Here is a 26,663-nt window from a genome sequence, read left to right on the forward strand (position 1 = left end):
AAAATGCTGATTCTGTCCTGCCTTGGAGGGACTTGTGTCTATCCCCACCCTGGACCTTTATGCTTGCCTGTCAGCCCAGGCTCCGCACGTTGGCCGTGTATGTAAGTGAAACCAAGAACAGCATTTGACCCAGACCTCTCTTTGGGACCCCTGGACCAGTTAACACCTGTCCCCCAGGTTTTGCAATCTTGGCTCCTTACACAGGTTTTAGTATGTTTTCAGATTATTTAATTTGTAGTTCACTCTGCCTTCTTGAAATTTAGTTTCCTGTTCTAATTTTGGCATCACGACCTTGTGGTCTGGGGAGCCATCCGTTTCTGCAGCCTGGGGAGCAGGGCGGGAATTCATACTACTGGAAAATTAAGTCCGTGCTAGGTGAGCTTTGGGGTTTCTTATATTAAGACGAAGTTTTGAGTCCTTGGAGTTCTTCCAAAAAGATTTCTATGGACAGTATTCCGCGTTTTGACACATGTGTTCCTGAGCTGCCTGCTGTTCACGCGCTTCTTGGACTATGTTTGGCCAGGCTCTGCTGCTGGCCCCCGTTAGTGTCCTGGGCACGTTGTCAAGGACTTGAGCTACCGATGAAAGCTGCTGGGCGCAGCAGGACCGCGTGCAGAGCCGTCAGGCAGAGACAGGAAGACGTATTGTTGCTTACCCGTGGTGTATGGGTTCTAGTTACCTCCTTTGTCGACAAGAACATTAGACATTTTGTTAAGTGATTTTCAGAGAACAAGATCTGTCACGTCTATGGCAATCTGTCGACCTCAGTGATTCCCAGGCTGTCCTCCATGGACCCCTGAAATCTTGGGACGAGTCTGGGGTCTGTTGGGGAGGAAGGCGAGTATGGCTTTGCCTTTCCTGCTTTTGTGGAAGGGGCGCCACTCTTCCCCATTTGGGAAATCGAAGCAGTCACACTTGCAAAAACGAGTCTTTGACTTTACAATGTTTGAAATCCTTTCTCTCCCCCCGAAGAAATGACCATTGCTAAAAAGAGAGTTAAAATACTCGTTTAGTGGCCAACTCCTCTGTGTCCTTACAGTCCAGCTCCGGATGTGTCTAGTCTGTGGTCTGGACACATTTCTAGGCCTTTATGGACTGGTCACAGTCACGATATGGGCTGGAAGAAATTCGCTCAGAGTTCTAAGAGGTGGAATTGCTAGCGGTTCAGAGTGTAAGTTCTGGGGCCCCGTGTCCGGGCCTGCAGTTCCAGCTTTACTTTACTTACCCTGTGTGCCTTTGGGCAGCTCTAACTTCCTGGTGGTCCCTGTTCCCGGGGGCTAAAGGGAGGGTCTCTGCACCTGCACGGTAAGGCCTTGAGAGCACCAAGTGAGGTTCTCATGCTGTGTGCGCATGCCCGGCATGCGGCAAGTGCTCAATAAATTATCATTACATTATCATAGCGTCAATTGATATCACTTATGAAGGTCAAGAAATTGTCATTACTGCAATTTGTTCAAAAGCTGCCCAGACGGCACGTCACTGTTTGCTTCTGGAGGATTACCCAAGTACCCTCACTGATTAAGGCTTGGGGCAAGGGTCCTCACAGAAGCTCTGGGTACTTGAATTTGTCACAGACGTTAACTTATGCTGACTGCTTTAATCCTAAAAAAGATGTATCAAAATATTTCACTAACGGGAAGTTTGAATTTTGCCTTAAAACTACATGTATTTTGGAGATTGTGGGACATGAAAATGATTGCTCTTCTTGAAAGTGGGAAGTCCTCAAAGGAGTAGCCAAACAAGACTACGGTGAGGTTATTTCGCAAGATGCAGACTTGAACGAGGGGCCAGCATTTCTAACCACTGCCAGTGCGGCGGGCTCGAGGCTGACCGGCCGGCTGGGTGCGGTGCCCACCCCACCTTCCAAATGGCCAGAGAGAGGAGTAGAACACCCTGCCCCTTCCTGTGGTTCTTGTTTTGTTCTTATGTTCTTTAAAAACTTTTAAAAAGTGTGTTTCATCTGCTGTTCTTGAGTTATCAAAGCTGAGAACTGAAGCGCCGGGAGCTCTTTCGGAGCCGGTGTGAGTGAGCGCATGTGTGTAAGGGGCTCGGCAGGGCTTTCAGGGGAGGGATTTCCTGTTGTTTCCATCTGACTTACAAATCTCCAATGATTAAAAGCAAACCCTGCCAGTTAAACCCCATGTCATTTCAAGCTTGTCATGGAATAAACTGGAGGGTGAGGAGACAGTTTTATGTAACGGGCTGATTTCATTTCCCCCATTTAACAGGCGGCTTCATGACTCATGATTCGTTTGGATGAAAGGTCCCCTTGGCTTCCTGGCCACACACACCTTCCAAGCCTCGTCTTGTAACGCTCGGATAGCCTCTCTGGGCCTTTGACGGTATTTTTGCCTCCAGATCCATTTTGTAAAATGCCATTTGAAAACCATACTCGCTTGGGGTAGTAGTGCACATTTGGAAAGAAACCTAAATAAGTACACGGATATTTTGCACTGAGGTACATCACCTGGATTCTCCTAGAAGCACAGTATGGGCGTGTTAAGCTTTAATAGCTTTTTTTTTTTTTTTTTAAGTTTATTTATTTGAGAGAGAGAGAAAGGGAGTGAGCAGGAGGGAGAGGGAGAGAGAGTCTCCAGCAGCCTCCCGGTGAGCACGGAATCCAATGTAGGGCTCGATCTCAGGACTGCGAGATTCTGATCTGAGCTGGAATCAAGAGTCAGACACTCAAATGATTGAGCCACCCGGGCGCCCCAATAGTTGTTTTTTTTTTTAATCCCATTTATTCTTTTTTTTTTTTTTCTCCCTCAAACTAAAGAGAAAACAATTCTACTTCTCTATGTTGATACAATAGATTCCATGGCAGGTCTTTATTCTAATCCCTAGACCTTAAAAATGTTATCTTCAGCTATTTGAACTTTCCTCTGTGTGTTGGGGGGGGTGGAGGGTACTGGTATGTTAAACACCACATTGAGAGAAATATGACTCAGGGCATCTGGTGGCTCAGTTAGGAGCGCTTGTGACTCTTGATCTTGGGTTATGGGTTCGAGCCGCATATTTGGTGTAGAGATTACTTAAAAATCTTTAAACAAGAAAGGAATGTGACTCATACTTCCTGTGTCCAAGTTCAAGACGAACTTCAGTCTGTGACACCATGAGTGAGGGTCTCTGTGATGTGTCACTCGTACATTCAACCACGAAACACAGTTGTGGTTTTTGGTTTTCTTATATTTCTCTTAAGATTTTATTTATTCATTTGACAGACAGAGGTAGAGGGAGAAGAGAGGGAGAAGCAGGCTCCCTGCTGAGCGGAGAGCCCGATGTGGGGCTCGATCCCAGGACCCTGGGATCATGACTTGAGCTGAAGGCAGAGGCTTTAACCCACTGAGCCACCCAGGAGCCCCTGTATTTCTTTTTCTTAATCTTACTATTTTCTTCTGCTCTACCGTTCTCATTTTTAAAAATATTTTAAATGGTTTTTTTGTGTGTGGTTTTATTTTTGACAAGTTTTATTGAGATGTAGTTCACATACCATAATATAAAGTATACAATTGAGTGGTTTTTAATACAGTCACAGAATTGAATTGTGCAATCAGGGACGCCTGAGTGGCTCAGTCAGTTGAGCATCTGCCTGGAGTCCTGGGACCAAGTCCCCTCCGGATCCCTGCTCAGCGGGAAGCTTGCTTCTCCCTCTCTCTCTACCCCTCCCCCAAGTTGTGCTCTCTCTCTAATAAAATCTTTAAAAAAAAAGAATTGTGCAGTCATCCCCACTATCTAATTTTAGAATATTTTCAGAACTGCGTAAAATAACTCCACACCCACTAGCAGCAAATCCGTATTTTTCCCTCCACCAGCCTCTGGCAACTCATTCTAGCTGGCACTAAGCTCTCCTCTGCTCCTGTGGACATTTCATACAAGTGGAATCATACAATACGGGGCATTGTGTGACTGGCTTCTTTCCCTCGGCACGAGGTGGGTGTTCGAGGTTCTTCTACTCTGTCACATGTCAGAACATCATTCTTCTCTGTTGCTGAATAATATTCCGTTATGTGCATGTACCACCTTTTATTCATCCATTCTTCAGTTGCCGGAGAATGCTATTAAGGAAAGCGCTGATAACGTTTGGGTACAGGTTTTTGTGTGGACATGTTTGGATTTTCCGGGAGATAGATCTAGAAGCACTTTCGTTGCTTTTTCTATTTTAACTTTCATTTAACTAATTCTGAAATGAAATGTCTTTATATTCTTATTCACATTTTTAGTTCTCTTATGAATCACCTCTTTATTTACATGGTAGTGTTTGCTTTTGGTTGATTTGTCAAATTATGATTGCCACATATGTTTGTCATATTTTGCAATCTCATGTTTAATAATTATTTTTCATTTAAACTGTACCAAAGTTACAGGTAAAAATTTACAAGTATTATCATGAGATAGTCAGTGGCACCAATCTCCACTCCCTCTCAGTAGACACACTTTTAATTCCTTCAGCTTTTGCATTTAATCCTGTATTTCCAAAGTGCCTCTGCTGTCATCGTTTTTCCTTGACTGTTCTGTGTCATGTGTATGTTAAACTCCTCCTTGACATTTCTCATCCCACTCCCCACGCTTCTCCTGCATTTCCCCTCCTTTCAGCCTACAAAATACTCACCAAGATAGTATAATTTTTATGTTAATATTTAATAATTGCAGTCTTATGACTAGGTAAATATATATTTTTGCTGTTGTCATGTAGTATACTATGAATATGTTTTTGTCTTGCCCAACTTATCTTGGTTATTAAAAAGTCATCCATCTTTCATTCTTGCTAGCTCTCACTCAGCCAGAGTACAAGGGAAGAGTGCTGGAGCACGGTGGTTTCCTCTCCCTTTCATCTTCTCACAGCCGTCCCTTCTACACTGGTCCTGACCAGCGCTTCCGAGGCCTGGTGCTCAGCTGCAGTCCTTATCAGCATCCTGGGGATTTCATCCTGCCTTGGCACTGGGTCCTCTTAGAGCCAGACAAGTTAGGGTTCCATGAGCAAAGATTCTATTAGGGAAATGCCTGTGAACAAAATATGGAGTGAGAAGCTGAGGGGCCTATCAGCCCACAAGGCAAGGCTGGCCGTGAGGGAAGGACAGTGGGATGGAAGGGCCTCCAAGTGGCCCATCGGAGGCGCGTCTCTTCAGCGGGCGGCGCGCTGTGGGAACAATGGCGTGTGCTGGACCCGTGCAGGGCAGGCATGGGCTGGGCGGCTGACAGAGCAGAGTGCCGAGGGCCGGGGGTCAGTCCGGCTCCTACAGCGGAGGGCAGTGGGCAGCAGGCTCGTGGCCCCCACAGCGGCCTTGTTTCCTAGATTTCTTTCTTCATGTACATTTTTGGAGCTGCTTGTCGAACCCCACAAAGAGCCTACTAATGTTTTCGTTGGAATCGCTTCGAATAATTAAGGTCAATGAGAAGAAGTGACCTCTTTATGAGGCGGAGTGTTCCCGCCCAGGGATGCCGCATGTCTTACAGAGTGCCTGCTCTGCAAGACCCTTTGTTCAGAGGTCTTTCAGCATGTTATGTGTATGTAGACATGTGTATGTGGATACACATGTGTATATATAAATATATATAAAATATTTTTTTTTCCAGAAAAGGCTTGCATATCTTTCAAAAGACTCATCATCGGTACTTAAATTTTTTGTCATTGATGTAACTGGTATCGTTTGTTTGTTTGTGGACCCCAGTGCGGGGCTTGAACTCATGACCCCGCGATCAAGACCTGGGCCGGGATCAAGAGCTTCATGGACTGAGCCACCCAGGCACCCCTTTGATATCTTTTATTTTAAAAACGGACATTTTCTCTTTCTTGCCTGTGTATGGTCATGCTTTTCAGACTTGTCCTGTCTTGAAGCAAAGGGGTCTGTCTTTTTGTTGTTGTTGTTGAAGACTGTATTTATTTACTTGAGAGAGAGAGCAAGCAAGAACAGGAGCGGGGGGAGCGGCAGGCAGATGGGGGGGAAGCAGGCTCCCCGCTGAGCAGAGAACCCCAATGTGGGACTCGATCCCAGGACCCTGAGATCACGACCTGAGCCGAGGGCAGACACTTCACTGACAGAGCCGCCGGGGTGAAAGGTGCCCGTCTTTTACCTCCATGTCGACCAGACAAGGGGTGAGGCTGCCCTAAGGGACTGAGCGTGACCCCATGTGTGAGGGGGCCTGGGCCTGAGCGCAGGGTTCTCTCAGCTGCTGACGCTCCAGCCAGATGCCCACGAGCTCCCCTGCCCTGTCCTGAAGGGGCTTCTGTTAGGTGCACAGTGATAACAGGTTAAAAAAAGGTTCTTTTATTCTTAGTTTTGTTAAATGTTTCTGCTTTGGTAAAAGAAGCGGCCACCCAGCTGTACGGCGGGGGACGAGGATCTGGGGTCTACTTGCTTCTTAAATAGATTTTCAGCTAATCCTGTTCTGACCTCACTTTACTGACCAACCCCAAGCCCGCCGTTTCCAGGGTTCCCTATTGTCCTTTAAACCCGAGCTTCTCTGTGGTTGTGCAAGCCAGACCAGCGTGCTTCTAGGCTTCTCCTGCGGCCTGCCTCGGTCACCTGGGTCAGTGAGCCCCTGACCACCTGCTCTCCAGCCTTCGCAGACTTGGTCTTCTCTCCTGTCTGTCTGGGGACCCGATCCTTCGCATCCTTTAGTTGTCACTGAAGTTGGGTTCAGGATGGAGCAGAGGTAAAAAGTGAATGTTCCATTGCTTTCCTTGCCTGGAAACCTACTCTGTGGTCTGACTGGGGGATTTGTGGGGCAAAGTCGAGCAGGTGTGGCCTGAGATCCCCCTTTCTCCTTCCTTGCCTTGGCTGGTGTGACCCATCCATGAGGTCTCGCTGCTGCAGCCCCGGGCTCCAGGGAGCCTGCCTACCGACCCCCCTCCCCCACACACACACTGCCCAGCCTCGGTTAGAGCTGCGACCACCTTACCATCTGGGTTACTCCTGCTGTACCGCTGACCATACTCTGCTGCAACTGCTTGTAGACGAGCCCTTAAGAGCTCAAAGGCTCTACATGTACCGACAGCTGGACTGGATGGGGTCTCTGCTGGTCTGAAGCCCCAGGCACAGTGATGACTTAAGAGGTGTTCAGGACGGTCTGTTGCTTGAATGCACACATCAGTCATGTAGCTTTGAGTTGATTTCCAATAAATACAGCTTTCACTTTTCTGTAATTATTTTTTTCTTCTCTTTCTATGATGCAATTTGGAAAGCAAAGAGGCAAAATACTGTTTAATTCTCATGAACATTGGAATCATAGACGTCAGTGTTTTAACCATGGTCATTTGGGAGGTGCTTGGGTCGTCTCCATGACTCCATGAGGAGTCTGGAAGAGATGATGTGTCAAGTTCCTTTGTGCTTTCAAATTCTCTGCAAGTTATAGGCAGTGGCGTCCCTGCGTTGTGTGGGGACAAGCGGGGGCTCAGAGCACCGCACACACACCTGGCGAAGGTGCGACACCATGTGTCAGCTGCGCTGATGGCAAGCTCTCGGAGAGTTTACTGCACAAACTTCTCTTACTATTTGGACAGTATGGGGCGCCTGGGTGGCTTAGTGGGTTAAGCCTCTGCCTTCGGCTCAGGTCATGATCTCAGGGTCCTGGGATTGAGCCCCGCATGGGGCTCACTGCTCAGCAGGGAGCCTGCTTCCCCCTCTCTCTGTCTGCCTCTCTGCCTACTTGTGATTTCTGTCAAATAAATGAAATCTTAAAAAATATATATATCTGGGGGCGCCCAGGTGGCTCAGTTGGTTAAGCGGCTGCCTTCGGCTCGGGTCATGATTCCAGGGTCCTGGGATCGAGCCCCGCATCAAGCTCTCAGCAGAGAGCCTGCTTCTCTCTCTCCCCATCTCCCTGCCACTCTGCTTACTTGTGCTCTCTCTCTAGCTGTCAAATAAACAAATAAAATATTAAAAAATATATATATATATATCTGGACATTATAGTAATCTCAAGAGAAAGACATTAGGACAATGACCACATAAGCAATACGATGAGCGTAAAATACCACAGACGGATACTTAGAACCATTTGAGGTGTTTCATAAATACTTTGCAGTCATAACCCGAATTTTGGACCTAAAAGCGACAGCAGTCATGAGGCCACCCTTGACTGACCCAGTCTGCTCTCCCATGGCGCCTCCTCTGCTGAGAGCTTGGGTTGAGTCACAAGAGGAAGGAAAGCAGGGGTACGCGTTGGTCACTCATCTTCCATTCTGGAGGTATAGGAGCCCTTTCAAAAATAGTGGTGGAAATGCCTCAGATGGTGCCCCTGTGGCGTGTGGACTCAAGCTCCTCGTGGGGCTTCTGCTCTGCGGGCTGGGCTTCGGCCTCACGGGAAACCTGCAGCCCCAGGACCTGGCGGGGCCCGCTCTCCTCTCCTGCACACTTTGACCAAAGGGGACAATCTCAGACACTTTTACAGGTTGGACCTTACCTGATAAAAATGATAATGAATGCATGAAATACACAGTGTGAAAACATATAAAAATTTGTTAGGATAAAGTAAAAATTCCCTGAAATCCTACTACCATTACTGCCAATGCTCTGTGGCAGGACCGCGGAATCAGGACCTGAGCTGAAGGCAGACGCTTTACCCACTGAGCCCCAGGTGTCCCCATTAAGTATTCTTTAAAAATGTGATTTTAATGATTATATAATGTATGATTGTATAAAGGCATATATGAATGTACGCAATTTAACAATGTCCTTATTGTCATGTAGAGTGTTTTGTTAAATTTTCCTATTATAACCATAAGGTTTACTACATATTGTAGTATCTTGTTATCTTTACATGATGAAATTCAGTCTTAAACTCTGAAGACTAAAAGTAGAGAGGTTTGTAGGAGAGACTTGTGTAACATTATACATGTGAAATGCGTTTAAATTAGGAAGTATATTTACTTGGTGTAATTATCAATCATAGGGTACAGGGAATTTTATTTGTATTTGCAAACTTACTGTTTGAGAAAAAGTTAGATCATCTCTACTTTCAGAATGAATGATATCATGAACCATACTCTATAATGATACATTCAAATAAAAAAAATGTTTTCAGAGGCCACTGATTTTCAAACTGGGTGGCAGGCGATTAGTAAGGGAAGATACCTTATTGGCTGTAATTAGCATTTAAAAAAATTGAGATATAAGTAGAATATAACATTGTATTGTTTTAGGTGTATGACATAATGATGTCATGTATCTATGTATTATAAAATGAAGGCCACAGTAAGTTTAGTTAACATTCAATTCCCCCCAAATTAAAAACAAACTACCATGAGGATCTGCCAATTCCACATCCGGGAACTCATCTGAAGTAGACAGAACGACCACCTCGGACACACCTGCACCGCACGTTCACAGTAGCTTTACCTACAAAAGCCAAGACAAGAAAACAACAAGCATTGTTTTTGTTTTTTTTTTTTAAGTTTTTAAATTTTTTTTTAAGTTTTTAAATTTTAATTCCAGTAAGTTAACATACTGTACAGTATTAGTTCTGGTGTACAATACAGTGATTCAACACTTCCCTTCCCTGCCCGCTGCACATCAAGACAGGTGCCTTTCTCCCCCACCCCCCAGGTCCCCCATCCCAGGTCCCCTCCCCGCTGGTAACCATCAGTTTGTTCTCTAGAGGGAAGAGTTTGGCTTTTTGTTTATCCCTCTTTTTTCTTTGTTTTTTTCCCTTAAGTTCCACACATGCAAATTAGGAAGTATATTTACTTTCTCTGACTTATTTTGCTTAGCATAATACCCTCTAGCTCTGTCTATGTCTTTGCAAATTGCGAGATTTCATTGATTTTGTTTATTTGAGAGAGAGACAGAGAACATGAGTGGGGGCAGATGGGGGCAAAGAGATGGAAAATCATTCCATGCTCATGGATGGGAAGAATATTGTTAAAATGTCCGACCTAGAGCAATCTATACTTTCATTGCAATCCTTATCAAAATGCCATCAACATTTTTCATGAAGTTGGAACAAACAATCCTAAAATTTTTATGGAACCAGAAGACATCCTGAATACAAGGTACTGTTGAAAAAGAAAACCAAAACTGGGGGGCTGACTTCAAGCTCTATTACAGAGCTGTGATGATCAAGACAGTATGGTACTGGCACAAAAACAGACACATAGATCAATGGAACAGAATAGGGATCCCAGAAATAGACCCTTAGCTCTATGGTCAACAAATCTTTGACAAAGCAGGAAAGTATGTCCAATGGAAAAGACAGACTCTTCATTAAATGGTGTTGGGAAAACTGGACAGGCCACATGCAGAAGAATGAAACTGGACCATTTCCTCACACCACACACAAACATAGACTCAAAATGGATGAAATGTGAGACAGGAATTCATCAAAATCCTAAAGGAGAACACAGGCAGAAACTCCTTTGAGCTCAGATGTAGCAACTTCTTCCTAGACATGTCACCAAAGGCAAAGGAAACAAAGGCAAAAATGAACTACTAAAAGTTCAAAACAAAGGGAAAAAAACACTTCATCAAGATAAAAAGCTTCTGCACAGCAAAGGAGACAGTCAACAAAACAAAGAGGCAACCCGCAGAATGGGAGAAGATATTTGCAAGTGACACTACAGACAAAGGGCTGATATCCAAGATCTATGAAGAACTCCTCACACTCAACACAATAATCACATAAAAAAATGGCCAGAAGACATGAACAGACACTTCTCCAAATGAGATAATACAAATGGCCAACAGACACATTAAGAATGCTCCACATCACCCGGCATCAGGGAAATACAAATCAAAACCACAATGAGATCCCACCTCACACCAGTCAGAATGGCTAAAATCAACAAGTCAGGAAACGACAGTTGCTGGCCAGGATGCAGAGAATGGGGAGCCACCTACACTGTTGGTGGGAATGCAAGCTGGTGCAGCCACTCTGGAAAACAGGATGGAGGTTCCTCAAGAAGTTGAAAATAAGAGCTGCCCTACGACCCAGCAATTGCACTACTGGGTATTTACCCTAAAGATACAGATGGGAGGGAAAAGAAGGGGCACACACACCCCAGTGTTGATATCAGCAATGGCCACAACTGCCACACTGGAAGGAGGCGAAATGCTCTGCTACAGACGAACGGGTAAAGAAGATGTGGTTCATATACACAAGGGACTATTCCTCGCCCATCAGAAAGGATGAACACCCAGCTTCTGCAGCAACGTGGATGGGACTGGACGGGATCGTGCAGAGTGAAGCCAGTCAGGCAGAGAACAAGCATCCTACGGTGCCACTCACAGCTGGAACGGAAGGAATAGAGCAGAGACCGCAGGGGAAGGAGGGAAGAGTGAAGGGGGAGAAATCAGAGAGGGAGACAAACCGTGAGAGACTCTGGACTCCGGGAACCAAACTGAGGGTCACAGAAGGGAGGGGGTGAGGGCTGGGGTCACCGGCTGACGGGCGGAAGGAGCCGCGTGAAGTGACGAGCACTGGGCGTTACACTCGGCTGCTGTGCTGCTGCACACTTCTTCTGAAGGCAGCGACGTACTACAGGTCGGCTAGCGGAGTTTCAATCAAAAACATAAACCCGCGTTTTGTTTTTTTAATAAACATATAATGTATTTTTATCCCCAGGGTACAGGTCTGTGAATCACCAGGTTTACACACTTCCCAGCACTAAACCCGAGTTTTTAGAGTAGGAGCTACTGGCTCGGAGAGTGGGGCGAAGGCCATTGATTTGGAGCCACTAGAGGGCGGCGCGTCACCCCGGTTTTACAGAAATCGCAGAGCCAAGGGTTCAATAGTAACGACCTAGTTTTACAACAGATTATGGCAGATAGGAAATTGCAGCTAAACCGATTCTCTGACTGTGGACTTCCCGTTATTTAAGGGCCTACTGGGTGGCCCAGGATGACTGAGTCGCGAGCTGAGACAGTGCAGGAAGTCACCCCGGCCACGCGCGGCCCCAGCCGCAGTCCCACTGCGCTCCCTCAGGCCTCGCGTCCTCTCCCCTCTGCCCATAGAGCAGAATCTCCTGATTCTCCCAGCAGAGCAGAGTCCACAGCCAGTCCCTTTACAGCGAGTCCCTAGGAGGCCAAGCTCCATTTTCTTCCTCCAGCTGTGGCCTGTCCCACGGACAGGGCCTCAAAGGGCACGTGTCCTACCTGAGCACATGTGCATTCGAGGAAGGTGCTGGAGTGCGATCCCTTCCAACGCGGTCTCTGCGCTCACGGACACCCTGGGCTTCGCAGGGGCCGCAGGAAAACAGCCGCCTGGCCCGCAGAGCAAACCCCACACAGACTGCTGGGAGCGGCCGGGGCAAGGGGCAGTCATGGCCTGCCACACAGGAAAAGGCGAGGGGATTTCCAAGGGTAACCTTTGGAGAAGGTCTCCAGATCTTTCCTCTGGGAAAGTTTGGGGGATGCTAAGAACTTGAGAAACGCAGGCCTAGACCAGCTCATCCATGTTCTTCCTTTCTTCCTGAACTCACCCAAGAGTTCAAGGAGTTTGGAATCCAGTTAGCAGGTAAGCAGCGGGACACCATTAGCACGAAGGACACAGGTTGTCTAGAACATTCCACCTGGGGTCTATGAAGCTAACTCAAGTTTCAATCCGCCCTACCCACTCATGTGGTTAATTAAACAGTTCTCCATCCAAATGGCATATGCACTTTCTTGTAAAAGTTTATGATCTTGTAGATAAGCCCTAAAACCATCTAGAGACTTCTGCTCTGCCACGAGGCTGGCTGTCCATGACAAGGGGTAAGTGCGCACTAAGGTCAAACAGACCTTGGTTCACTCCCAGAGATGTCCTTTCCTGTCTCCTTGACCTTGGGCACATGACTCAGCTCTTCCGTGCAGTGTGTGCCCACAACTTGGTTCCGGGCTCACGGGGTTGCCTGGAGGAGAGGAGATCCTGCTCATGTGCAGCACTGCACAACCTCTGACAGAAGCTTCCAGAAACCACTAGCTCTCATTCCAGGGGAGGCGTCTTCATTGCAAGACAAAGTCATTTTTCCTGGCATGTAGGCTTTCCTTTCAATCGATCATTGCACAATGGATTCTCTCCTCCTGCGAAATGGGTTGTGTTTACTTTTTGATGAGACATATGCCAGAAGCCAATGAGCGCTAGTGACCACAGGAACCCTGTGGAGGGGAAGAGAAGCCCCCTGTGCAGAAGGCTACAGCCCAGGGGCCTCCAGGAGCCCTGAGGTTCCCTTCCCAGGGCCTCCCGTCCCCCGCACTCACCTCTGCTGCCCCAGGAGATGCACTGGCCCATCGGGCCTCATCAGGAAGCACCTGTCGCTTTTCTTTTTTTCTTTTTTTAAAATTTTATTTGACACAGAGATCACAAGTAGGCAGAGAGGCAGGCAGAGAGAGAGGAGGAAGCAGGCTCCCTGCAGAGTAGAGAGCCCGATGTGGAGCTTGATCTCAGGACCCCGAGATCATGACCTGAGCCGAAGGCAGAGGCTTAACCCACTGACCCACCCAGGTGCCCCACCTGTCGCTTTTCTGCAATATCCCTCACCTTGACTTGGAATTTGGCTTTCAAATAGATGACCTCAATGGTTAATTCTATATAATGCATTTTAAACTGGCATATGTACATAAGTGCTTAATACATTATTAAGAAATTATGAAGTATATGTTTTAAGGTTTTATAGAATTATAGAGGTATTTGTTCTAAACCCAAAACTGGGACATCCAGTACAACAAAAGATTTTAGATATTTCGAAAGTTTTTAAAAACTTTTTTTTTTTTTTAAGAGAGAGACAGGGGAGAAGGAGAAAGAAAGAATCATAAGCAGACTCCACACCTAGTGCGAAGCCTGGCTTGGGGCTCCAGCCCATGACCCTGAGATCATGACCTGAGCCAAAATCTAGAGTTGGACACTCTATGGACTGAGCCACACAGGCGCCTGGTCACTGTTTCTTCCGAAGTGATCTGCAACCTGTGGAAGCCTCATCATCATCTGCAGAGGCTGTATTTCTGTCCCAGCTTTCCATGCTGTTAACATCTCATACAACCACGGGCATCAAAACTCGGACACAAACATTTTTGGAAGACTATTAACTAAGTAAAGAAAGCAGCAGTTCTGTCATTACTCTGTCACATTGTACTGGACGTCCTCTGGTCTCTCCTCATCCGCAACAGTTCTGGTCTTATTCCTTTTCTTTCATGGCCTTGATGCTTCTAGAAGGTACCGGTGGGGCATTCTGTGGAATATCCCTTGAGTTTGTGTGATGCTTTTCCCCCGACTGAAGTGAAGTCATACCCGCTTCACTGCATGATATCAGGGGTCACAGTAGGATTTCAAAATGTTTTCTTATGGTAATCATGACCTAGACTGTTTACTTATGGGTGAGATCTGCCAGGTCCCCTTAGCGTAAAAGGACTTTTTCTCCTTGTCATTAAATATTTTGGGGGACTTACTTTGAGGTGATGTAGATGTCCTGTTTCTCCTCCAAGATAATTTTGACATCCGCTTGCAGGTCTTGTTTGCAACAACTGTGTGGCCAACAGTGATTCTTCCGTGTCCTCATCCCTTCCATATGTACTGGGTCCCTTGTGTAAAGAAGTCATTCCTTCCTCCCCTTCTACTTATGGGATCATTTATTTGTACCAGTATGGACTTCTTTCTGGTTTATTCTTTGGCCTGTAATCTGATATCACACCTGATTTTGTTTCTGCTGGGATCACTATTGGATTATCCCTGCAGACAGGTGGGACATTTGAAATGTCCTGCTTCTATTGATTTCATTTAGTGCATCCTTACTCCAAGCCCATGTTGTATTCTCTCTGCACAGTCCTGGAATCAGTCACTTCCCCCACAACCTGGGTTCTCTTCATTAGGGAACTAGGGCTGAGTGCCCAGTCCTCTCAGGGCGCAGAGTGAGGAGGCCCCTGTGTGCACAAGGTCTGTGTGTGTGTTTGGACCTGTCCCCATGCTCATGTTCATGCTGGTGGCTTAGTCCTAGCAGTGCCCCTTTCTGGAAAGGGCAGAACCGGCAGGAGACGCAGGGCGCAGGCTGCTGGGGCAGTGGACAAGCAAGGCTCCTGGCCTCGACCAGGCCTACACCATGTGCACCACTGAGAGGAAATTCATCTCCCTGCAAATCTGAGAAAACTTACCATCTCAATTGGAAAGAGGTCCCTTTTTCCTAATATGTATAAGTCAGCGTAGACAAGGCATTTTTCTTCCTTGTCTATATGTGAATCACATTGTCACTAGTTTTCGCTTCTATAGATATTCTCTTCCGCTTTAATTCCCAACAATTTCTGCGTACCTTTGTCATTGTCAGTGGCCCCTCCCGGCTCCGCTAAGGTCCCAGTGCCCCTCTCTGGAGGAGTTATGGCCAGTGCTGAGCCGGGATTTGGGTCACCCCACAGGTTTACGAAACGATGGTGTCCTAATGTACAAGTACTAGAAAAATAGACTTGTCCTGCTTTTTAAGCTCATCAGAGAGGTGTGTTTGCTCAGACTCGACCAGAGTTCAACTATTTTAAATAAAGCTTTGCTTATAGAGACATTCTCGGGGACACAGATAAAAGGTAAGAGGGACTATCAGCTGTGGTGTGGGCTTGGCACGTGGTCTGATGCCGAGTATAGCGATGGTAACACCGAAGTACAAATCCTTGCTTTAAAAAAAAAAAAGCTGAGTTGTAATCCAAGGTGCTTGGAAGGCTCCACAGAAATCATGGCATAGCCCTTGGGCCTGCTTCGACCACTGGAATGTCATTTTATAAATAATATCCCAATTCACAAAACTGTACCTTGATGCGTAAATTAATGCCCCGAATATTTACTAGTAGAGGTGTGCAGCTTTCTGTTTTTTAAAACCTGAGTTTTTAACTTTTCTCTTAGCTTTAACTTTTCCTAAGTCCTATGCTTCTCCTCCCCAAATAGGAAAGTACAAAATGTTTCCTGTTGTCGTTCTTTTTTCATTTCCTTTTCCCTTCTCCCTAACTGGTCCCATAGTTCCCACTTCCCCCAGAAAGCATGGCAGAAAGAACACGGGGGCTGCAGCCAGACGGACCTGGGTGTGCACCGCGATGCCGCAACATGACCCTGAGGGGCAGGCCGGTGTGGGGGGGGCTCATCTTTGAGCCTCTGCGCTCCTCTGTCAACGGCGACGAACACGTGGCTCTTGGGCTGTCGGTTGGGGTGAAGTAACAGCACGTGCCCTATGTGGCAGGGTGTGGTCCCTCACCTCCCAGGCCAGGCTCTGCAAACCAGAAGTGAGCAGGGTCATTAAAAGGCCACAAGAATTGTCTCCCTTAAATCTTGCAATTTCTAACTTTGATTCATTACCTTCTAATGTAAAAACAACATTTTTTTTTTGTAGTCCCAAAGTGCCAACCGTTCGATTTGGAAGACAGTGTGATCCCAGGGTCACAGGAGGGCCTCCCTCTGCCACACAGAGAGCTAACCTCGGCTCTGATGCTGCCACCAAGGGCCCTTTGGGGGGCTGAGGTAACTTTGGGACTATATATTATACCAAAATGGATAATTAAAAAAAGCCCAAATACCATTTTTTGGTAAAATGCCCTCACAAGTTACTGCAAGAGGTTTCATCAACAGACATTTCTAGTTCACGTCTACTTCCATCACTGCAGCTGCTCCCGGCACTGGGGCTCCAGGAGGGACGAGGGTGTGCTCTACCCCAGGGAGCAGCGCCAGGTCTTCTGCACCTGAGCGCAGAGCTGGCTCTCCCCGGAGCCCTGCCTGGACCTCGCTGTTCTCCAAACCCAGGTTGGGACACCACTTCAGGAGCAGTCCAGTGGCTCGCTTGCTTTCCTGGGAACAGTGCTGACAGACAGGTGCGTCCAGTCCTAGAGAGAGAGCAGAGAAGTCACTTAGTCCCTGTGGCTGCTAGTCCTGTCCCCACTCTCCTCCTGGAAATGTGAAGCAGCAGCGGACACACAGCTGCCCAAACCTTGCAGCTACACACTGGGCTGGCATGTCAGAAAATGACCCAATTTGGTGAGGCCTGCCTGAGTTCTCCCCGAACCACCGGCCTCAATCCTTGTGTCACTTTCCTCAGTACCATTCTACTCAAAAAGGTAAAATTCCCATTTTGGAAATGCCCATTTTATAATTCCATTAAAAATTCAGATGTGAGAGCGTAGTTATAAGTCCTAATTTTTTAGCATCTGTATTTCAAGTTCCTTATTTGAAATTCCTTTCTAGATAATTGGGGCACTTACCAGGATGGTGTTTCGCACCCTGCTTCCTCCCTGTCTCCTGGTTCTGTCTCATCTAGACCTGGGAGGCTCTTCTCTCCTTTTCATTCTCTAGAGCGATATCCATTTTGCTAACTCAGAAGCTTTTTTTCCGAAATTCAGAATCGCATTCATCTCCCACACGTGTCTCCTCCATCAGACTGTATCAGTCAGGACAACACAGCCGCTGTTAAGAATCGTGGGACTAGGGGATACAAGAATGACATCTTATCCCTATGGGAGGAGCTGGAGAAGGAGGGTCTGCGAGGGGACAACAGAGGTGCAGACTCCAGAGCCTGCATCAGTGAGGAGGAGGGGGCTTGGGTAACGAAGTCCCCATGGGTATCAGCCGATGCCTGTGGTGGCCGGGCGGTGGGGGGTGCTGCTGAGGTCAGTGGGCTGTGGCTAGAAGATGCTGTGGAGCGAAGAAGCTGGGTGCCCTGTGTCAGTCTGTCCCCTCCTCCGTGGGCTTTTCGGTACTCAGGGCGGACTCTGAGAGTGCAGCAACACCCCCGCGGGATCAGTCCTGAACTCCAAACCCAGAAAGCAGGGAATGGGAAGAGCCTGTATCTGTTGCTGGTGAGGAGGGAAGCCAGAATCGCTCCTGGCGGAGCCCCACGGAGCTCTTCCTGCTCTCCTGGCCACCAGTACCGGTCAGTCACATGTACGGCCACCTCTGCAGTGGATGGGGGGCGAGGCGGGTCCAGAAAGACACTGTCCGCAGCATGGTCGCTGCCCTTGGGTCGTCCCCAAGTCTGCCGGCCGGAGAGGGCGCCCAGACTGGATTCGATCCCCGACCCCATTACTTGTTTGCATTACTGCTTCTAGACCATGTTTCTTACCCTTGGCTTCTCATTATAATTTGTCTGGGGAGCTTTAAAAAATCTCAATGCTCAAATCGCCCCCTGGGGTAACCCAGACGTCAAGATTTTTTTAAAGTTCCTCATGTGATTTCAATATGCGGCCAAGGTTATGTTCCAGAACTTTGTGGTTCCACATGGGTCCAGGGAGCAGCAGCCCTGGTATGGTCTCGGTCCCACCCTGGACCTCTCAGAGTAGGAAATGCATTTTGCCACCAGCCATGGGTGACAGGAAGCCCTGTTCCAATCCTCTGTTCGCTTTCTTTTCCTCCCAACACCCCCGCCAGCTCCCCAGTCCTAAGAGAACAGCCTACTTTCCTGCCCTCTGGCCGCTCTGTTCCCCTGCAGCTGCCAGGGCTGGCTCCCCTCCCTTCAGTCGTCAGACACTGTCTCCGTCCACCCCAGCGGGCTCACGTCTACCCTGGTACTCCGCCCCGCCCACACTCTGCTTTCCGTTCACCATGCCTTCTAACCTTCCGGTGGCGGCTGCTTATGTTGGAAATCTGTATTCCCGACTAAAATGTAAGTCCATGATAGAAGAAAATAATTACTTTTGTTTTTACTGTCTCCCTAATACACGGAGCAGCACCTAGCACATAGTTGGGGCTTGATAAATCGCACAGTTGAATATTTTCCTTTCCTTCATTATTTTGGTCTGCCGCTGTGTCCCCCACTTTACTTCCTCATGGGACAGACACCAGTGACAACCGTTAGCTGCTAGGAGCACTTTATCTAGAAGAGGGATACATACACAGAAATAATTGTGGTTCAGAATGCAAAGGACATAATTTATACAAAGGTGGCAGAGAATTATTAGGAAACATTAGAGGACGTTCAACCTGAGTAGAATTTAAAAGAACGAGTAAATGTGGTTCAGGCAGATGTCAGTGGAGGCTGACGAAGGCATTCCGAGCTAGGGGGGCAGTGTGCAGTTGGGCAGAGAGGCATGGGACAGCAGGCTGGGGGCCTGCAAGGGGTCTGGGCATTAGTGTAAGCAGGGAGGACTCAGGATACAGAGAGCCTTATACGCACGGTCCCTCTAGCAGCCAAAGGGAGAGAGCTGAAAACTTTTAAAACAGGAGCCCAATGCGGGGCATGAACTCACGACCCTGAGATCAAGACTTGAGCTGAGACCAAGAGTCAGCCATTCAGCCGACTGAGCCCCCCGGGCGCCCCTAAGATGGGATTGATACGACAGATTTTACTCTGCCAGTCTACCACACTTAGAAATGCCATCTGCCAGCTTTCGCGGACTGTCTAGATGAGAGCCTGAAGTAGAAATCGGTGAGGGGAAGTAAAAAGATATATGAGATTATCATAATTCCACAAAAAAACTTCTAAAATCATAGAAGGAGTTTCATGATTATACAAGGAGTTTCTTTTGGTTTTCGTTAAGTAACACCCTTTGGTAATACCCCCAAGTACAGAGATCCTTCCAAGTCTTAGATGGCTTTACTGTTTATATGGGGTATTATTAATCATGAACTTTTTACACCACTGTACCAAAATTTAATGGAATTTATTAGGAATTTCAGAAAAACAAAGCTTCACAACTATAGCTAATACATAATTTGAATAACAAAATACCCTGTTTTATTTTCAAATATAATGAATGTGTTTTCAGTAGCAGGCTCACTAAAAACAATGAAGCATTTCCCTTCACTAAAAATGTATTATCAATAAAATACATAATAACCTTGTAGCATAAATGTAAACTAGTCAATTTATCTCCATACTCATGTGATGATTTACCTTTATCTTATGGTTGTAGTATTTAAATCCTTAACAAATGCGGAAATCTATGCTCTATTTACAGGCCATTGTCAATGGCCGCGAGAACAGTCATGCTTGCCGCTGCGGTCCATCAGTACTTCCTCTGCAGCCTGGATCCGACCCCCGGGAACAGGCTGCCTCTCGACCGGCTGTTCTGCAACACAAAGAGCACAGGGTCACTGCATGCCAGCACTTACGGGCTTTTCCGCGGGCCTCTCTTCACAGCTCACAGACTGCGGCCTGACACGGAAGGGTACTTCGGTCCCTGTAAGGATCCCATGAGTCCCAGCGGTGGAAGGCAGCATCCTCACTGCAAGAACTCATCATCTCCACTCTTTCTGTCAGTGGAAGTGTGCTTAGGAGCTGCCCTTGTCATCATCTGCCGTATAAGCAGTCAGAAGGGGCAGTTTTCTGCTCTAGGAGAGGCAGCGGCGGCTCACAGAACACCCCAGGATGCTGCGGGGCTAACGCTGGGAACCCCAAAGCAGGACTAAGACACGTGCCGCAGGAGGGAAGAGTCCTGGGTGCGGCTGAGGCTCACTTAGTGCCCTTAGGGCGGTCTACTGTCTGGGATGGGGGACCATGCAAAGCCTGGATGAGACACACACTGGGAAATCTGGAGGACGACGGTGGCATCACCTGGAGTAAGAATTACAAAAGGGAGAAGAGATTTGGGGGGGAACAGGGGAAAGGGCCAATCCTGGCTCTGCCCCTGAACATTTCTCAGACTTGAGAGAATTACTTGATGTCCCTCACTTAGAAGATTACACAAGAGCGTGTGTGTGTGAAACCATCTGGCAACAATAAGGTCCACTTGCCACCAAAGAGTATTAATTAATGTGCATTAATGTACATTAAGTTGTAAACTTTGCCCAGGTTGTGCACTTTCCAGAGAGATGTATGATCTTTGAGAATTAAACATAAATTCTCAAATCTTAAACCAACATTTGAGTTTTCTATATTGGGGCATCTGGTAGATTTCTCACATAATTAGTGTTGCTCTGTTGAGTAATTCAGTTCCTGAGTTAACTATATAATGCTTGTAAATTATAAAGCTGGACACATATGACATACATTATCATTTGAAAAGAAATTCTTTTAAGTTCATAGGGGTATGAAAACATTGGAGTGGAAATGTAAAATAAAATAAGAAACATTAATAAAAACCTTACCTGCAACATCTCCAAACCAACAAATATTCCTGAACTGATATTTCTGCCATTATATGGGGAGAACTGGGCTATGGCACTAGTGTCTTGGTAAAAACGAGTAGCTTTGGTGGTCTCTTGCGTCATGCACACAAAGTTTTGGAACGTGATTACATAGTGCCTTTCTAGAACATACATATTAAATAATTTTACTTATTTGAAATTGTGACGGAGAGACAGGAACACATTTTGAAAGCTTTCCAGAGGCCAGGGGATTAGGACTAAAGACTACACTTATCGTGATGAAAACAAAAGACCGAAGACTAGCTAAGCCCATTCACTTTATTCCTGGGGGAGGCACGAAGCACATATTATGCATGCTTCACACATAACTCCAAATGCTTGGACATCTGTCTTCTGGACTCAAAATAAATTAAAAGCAGCTAAATAGAACACCTGAAGCCAAGATAGAGGTAGAATCAAGCAGATGATAAAAATAGCTCTGAGAACACAAACTTTGAAACTATGCGTCCACCATAAACGTGAAGCTGTATGTACTGAGAAAACCATGGGGAGCCTCCGCGTCATGGACAGCCAGCGAGGCCCCGGGATCAGCCTCTGGAGAGGCGTCCGTGCGCAGGGAAGGTGGAGAGGGAGCACAGCAGACATCCACTGCGGCCTCTAACCCGGCTGCGTCCAGCACCGGAGGAGTAAAGCAGCCACAGAAGACACTTTCTCTTCCGGCTGGAGAATCTGAGTCTGAGTGTGCGTCAGTGTTCCGCCCCGTGGGAGGTGCTGCTGTGGTCATGCCGGAGCGTCTGTTCTTAGGAGAACAGGGATGCTTAAGGGTTGGTGGGGAAATAGCGTCATGTCTGTACCTGACTTCCGGACAGCTCACGGAGGGGTGTGTGTGTGTGTGTACACGAGTGTGTGTGTGTGTGTGTGTGTGTGTGTGTGTGAGTCTCTCTCCCATCCTGTCCTCTTCCATTTCTTCTACCTTTCCATCCATCCATCCACCCGTCCTTCCATCTGTCGGATACGCAAGTATGACAAAATGTCAACAATCGGTGAATCCAATTGAAAAGTAAAAATTAAAAATAGTAGAAAAAGGGCAAATAAATGTTGCGATCCCCCTGCAGAACACGCAAATGAAGTAATTCTGATGGGGGAGGGGTGGATGCTTTTCACGGCAGCTGTTCAAACAAGCAGTTAACGTCTGTGATTATAGACCATTTCTCCTGAAAAAATGGAAGGTCTCCGACCTAGGTCAGTGATGACGAAGTAAGAAGAGGGACACGTCTGGAGATGAAGGGACTGAAAGAAGCTCAGGGTTACCAACCGTCCTAGCGGGTGTGAGAGATCGGAGAGAAACGAGTCCGGCCTGTCAGCGGTCGCTCGTCTACACTAGGAGCCCTCCAGGCACGAGCCGAGGCTTCTGTGCAACACCGCAGAGCACCGGCGCACCCGCGGATGCTCTGGGGACTCCGAGACCTCCCTCTCCTCACTCGGCAGTGTCTACAGCCGGCCGCCAGCTGTCAGGGGTCACACACTGTCTGCAGGTTGAGCGGCGTGGAGAGAAGTGATCTCCCTCACCGCAGGCGTACTCTGGCTCAGGTGAGGTGACAACCACTTATGCTATGAACAACAAAACTGTCACACATTCAAACACACAAAAATTGTCGCTTCAAGAATTACTGAAGTGGCTGAATCGACAGAGGTGAGAAATTGAGCAAAACGCCAGCTGACATGTGAAGAGCAACCGTGTCCACAACTGTCAGGGGTCGAAGTGACAGATGCACAGGCGCTGTGTGTACCACTCAGGGCAGCAGAAAGGCCGCTTCTGAGAACCATTTGCCCACAGGGAAAGAAAAAGCGTCAGAAGGCAGGGGCAGCCTCTTTCTTATTACTTACAGCCGTATCTAGGACATAAGCAAAAATCTAAAACGTGGTAAGAAATGTATCCCTTTGTTTATGTGACAGAAAATAACAGGGAAGGAAGCAGACTTGCATAATCTCACTTTTCCCTCCAGACTTCAGAACTGAGCGAGCACCCAGTTAATCCCCTAACCAACGTCTCCTTGCTGAACACCTACCTTGAGGATCCTGACATTACAGAAAGCATCGGAGTCTCAGATGCCCTTTCCAGAGACCTGTCTCTGGTCACCTCTGGCCACTATGATCTCTTCCTTCTGTGATTTCCTGAGGCCGTGCCACCCACACATAGTCTCAAGTCACATTACAGTGACCAGTGTACACTCTCCACGGGTTCTTTCTCCCTGTTAGCCTGAAAATTCCTTAATGCAATAAATTACCATTTATATGTGTATATTTACACATATAAATGTTGTTAAGGCAAAAAATAAACTTCCAAATAGCAATGTCTAGTTTTGAACTTCGAAGACATGAAAGGGACGGAAGCAAGGGTGGAAACCTTACCAAGGTAGAATTCTTAGTAATTTTCCAGCGAGGCTACACATCCAAAATTATCTGGACAGTAGTACACTGATCCCTGTTGCTGTTCCCATGAATGATGGAATATTCCAGATGTAAAAAAAAACTTTGTATTTTGATCTTTGTAAATGAGAAGATATTTGCTGATTCTAACAAAACATGTCATAATTGAAAGTTAACTGAGGTGGAAAACTTGCTAAAAGCTAATCTCGAGAAAAATTAATTTCAATACACGCTGCTTACACAAGAAATCATGACATTTCCTAAAATGAGGGAAAAAAAAGCTTCTTCAAATGCTTACCAGAAGTGGTATTATTTGTAAGGTATTTCTGATGGATGGATTCTTGCAAATGGCTTCTTGTACATCTGAAAGAATTATGCCATGACACAAAAGTAATTTAGTTATGTATATTGACCAAGAAGAACCACTAAAGAATCAGAAATTAAATTCTGGTATAACAAAATACTAAAACTGAGTTAAGAATCTTTTCTATTGTGTCCAGAAATGGTGTTTACACTATATTAGGTAGGAAACAGAAGTAGTTTGGTTAAAAACCAGGACATAAAACTTAGGTTGATAAAAAGGAATTCCTAGGGACGCCTGGGTGGCTCAGTGTGTTAAAGCCTCTGCCTTTGGCTCAGGTCACGATCTCAGGGTCCTGGGATCGAGTCCCCGCATTGGGGGCTCTGCTCAGCGGGGAGCCTGCTTCCTCCTCTCTCTGCCTGCTTCTCTGCCTACTTGTGATCTCTGTCAAATAAATAAATAAGATCTTAAAAAAAAAAAAGGAATTCCTAATATTTTGACCATTCTATAACAATCTTTATACAAATACTGGGTTTTCTTTTCTTTTCCATTTGTCTTTCTTCTTCTTTTTCTTTAAACCAAAAGGAAATTCCCTTCTTAGAGCTGCCAGGAAAGCTATCTGTTCTCATCGTTGTCACATCTGTCTTGTATCTCTGAAAAGTTTTATGCAAGAGACTTTTGTGCCCCGACCTTCAACAGACAGTGGGAGATTTCTGAGGCTCTGGGCCCAGCCGGTTCTGCCTCCTGCCCACAGAGTAGAAGCTTTTTTCCTCCCCCTTCCCCTCCCCCCAGCAGTCTCGCTGCCTCTGTCCCAGGACCCCACAGCCTCCATTCTGTAGAAGGTTCTGCAGCCGGCTTCAGGGCCTTCCCATGGCTGTGGCTGTTCTCTGCTCCCGCACTGCTGAGCCATTTCTCTGGTCTCCTGTTCTGCGCTCTAGTTCTCTCATGAAAAACATGGAGGGTCAAGAAGAATCTGTGAGTAGGTATGAATTCATCTTGTCTGTGGCTCCCATTCTCAGAGCAGTTCAAATTTATACTTCAACACTTCGTTAAAAATTTAAGCAGAATTCCTAATATCAGCTTGTATGGAATGTGGCATTTCTTTCTTCCATATTCTGCCACAGGTGAGCTAACGGTTGTGTCCTCTTTCTAAAATAAGTGAATGTTTTGTAATTTTAATTATGATATTTTCTCTGAACCACAGTTTATTTAGAAATATGGCACCTGGGTGGCTCAGTGGGTTAAAGCCTCTGCCTTCAGCTTGGGTCATGATCTCAGGGTCCTGGGATCAAGCCCCGAGTCAGGCTCTCTGCTTGGCGGGGAGCCTGCTTCCCCCTCCCCCTCTGCCTGCCTCTCAGCCTACTTGTGATCTCTGTCAGATAAATAAATAAAATCTTTAAAAAGAAAAAAAAAGAAATATGTTCCTTTTTTTTTTAAAGATTTTGAGAGAGAGAGCACAAGCGGGTTGGAGGAGGAGAGGGACACACAGATTCTATGCTGAACAGAGAGCTGGACGTGGGGCTCAATTCTATGATCCTGAGATCACGACCTAAGACAAAATCAAGAGTTGGGCCCCTAACTAACTGAGCCACCCAGGCACCCCTAGAAATTTGCTTCTTAATGGTTATCTTTTTGTTATTCATTTTTAGCTAAATTGCATTGTGGTCAGAGTCTGTGCGTAACTCCAATCCTTTGTAATGCTTCACGCTTGTTTTATGATATAATATGTGGCTCATTTTAATAAATCATCCATGTATACTTGCAAAGAATGTGTCCCTTTAATCATGTTCGGAACCCTGGTTGATTCCTACACATCTATTGATTTACTTTGTCTGTTTGTTCCATCAGTTACTAGCAGTGCAGAAAAAGGAATCTCCCACCATGGCCAAAACACATTTTATATATTTTGAGGCATGTTCCTAAATGCATATAAATGAAAATGTTTTATATATTTCTCCTAAATTAAAGCTTCAATCATCATGATCTTTTTTATGTCTACTAATGTTTTCTGTGTCATAGTCAATTTCGTCTGATAATAATACATTAAAATAAGTTTTCTTTTGGTTAGAATTTGCTTGGTACATATTTTTCAACTTTTTATTTTTGGCTCTTCTATACCTGTATGTTTTAAATACATAGTTTATAAACAAAATATGGTTGTGTCATAAAAGCATAGATTTTAAAAAGATCTTTTAACATATAATCCACACATTCCTTGTAAGTACATGTGTACTCGGCATTTTATAGCACCGCATTTGTACCCGTTTCTGTGTCTTCTATGTTCATTTTTCTCTCCATTTTTGTCTTATTTTGAATCAATTTGAGATATGTGTGTGTGTGTGTGTGCGTGTGTTTGTGTATTTGTATGCCACTTTTCTTCTTTACCAGTTTGGAAATTGTATACTTTATTCTGGTCCTTTCATTGTGACCCTTGTAACTACCAGAAGCAGACTTCCTTTACCAATATCTGAAGTTAATCTGACCCAGAGAGTATAATGCTATGTGAAATAAGTCAGCGAGAGAAGGACAAAGGGTGTACAATTTCACTCATATGTAGAATTTAAGAAACAAAGCAAATGAGCAAAGAAAAAAAAAGGCAAACCAAGAAACAGACTGAACTGTGGAAGACAGCTGACGGTCATGGGATGGGCGGAGGGCGGAAGGAGAGGGGAACGGGAACGTACTTCTAGTGATGAGCACTGAGCTATACACACAGTGTGGCATCACTGTGTTGTACGCCTGCGACAAATGCAACACTGTATGTTGGTTACACCTGAATAAAAAAAGTTAAACGGTACCGAATTCCTTAAGCAGCAGCAGCCTACTACACTTTTTTTTTTTTAAAGATTTTATTTATTTATTTGAGAGAGAGACAGTGAGAGAGAGCATGAGCGAGGAGAAGGTCAGAGAGCAAAGCAGACTCCCCATGGAGCTGGGAGCCTGATGTGGGACTCGATCCCGGAGTCCCGGGATCGAGTCC

At 46.2% G+C, this 26,663-nt stretch overlaps 1 protein-coding gene across 8 annotated transcripts in view; it reads right to left on the bottom strand.

Moving 5' to 3' along the window:
• Positions 1-3,223: 3,223 nt before the first annotated feature.
• CEP126 (centrosomal protein 126) overlaps positions 3,224-26,663 on the bottom strand; it is a 98,602-nt gene continuing 75,162 nt past the window's right edge. For 3 of the 8 annotated variants that reach the window (XR_009398832.1, XR_009398823.1, XR_009398833.1), the window contains 7 exons: positions 23,681-23,745; positions 19,760-19,934; positions 16,479-16,757; positions 15,962-16,150; positions 9,242-9,338; positions 6,901-7,163; positions 3,224-5,001 (listed from right to left, as the gene is read on the bottom strand). Coding sequence is in view for 1 of the 8 variants with exons in the window: in XM_059371180.1 (XP_059227163.1) it covers positions 19,872-19,934; positions 23,681-23,745 (128 nt within the window). In the remaining 7 variants the exon portion in view is untranslated. Of the gene's footprint in view, positions 5,002-5,737; positions 6,627-6,900; positions 7,164-8,273; positions 8,355-9,241; positions 9,339-15,961; positions 16,151-16,454; positions 16,758-19,507; positions 19,935-23,680; positions 23,746-26,663 lie in introns of those variants that run through there. The other 5 variants (XR_009398827.1, XR_009398829.1, XR_009398825.1 and 2 more) reach the window with 5 other exon arrangements.

The sequence above is a fragment of the Mustela nigripes genome, chromosome 1 (genome assembly GCF_022355385.1).
Source record: "Mustela nigripes isolate SB6536 chromosome 1, MUSNIG.SB6536, whole genome shotgun sequence".
Classification (NCBI taxonomy): Eukaryota; Metazoa; Chordata; class Mammalia; order Carnivora; family Mustelidae; genus Mustela; species Mustela nigripes.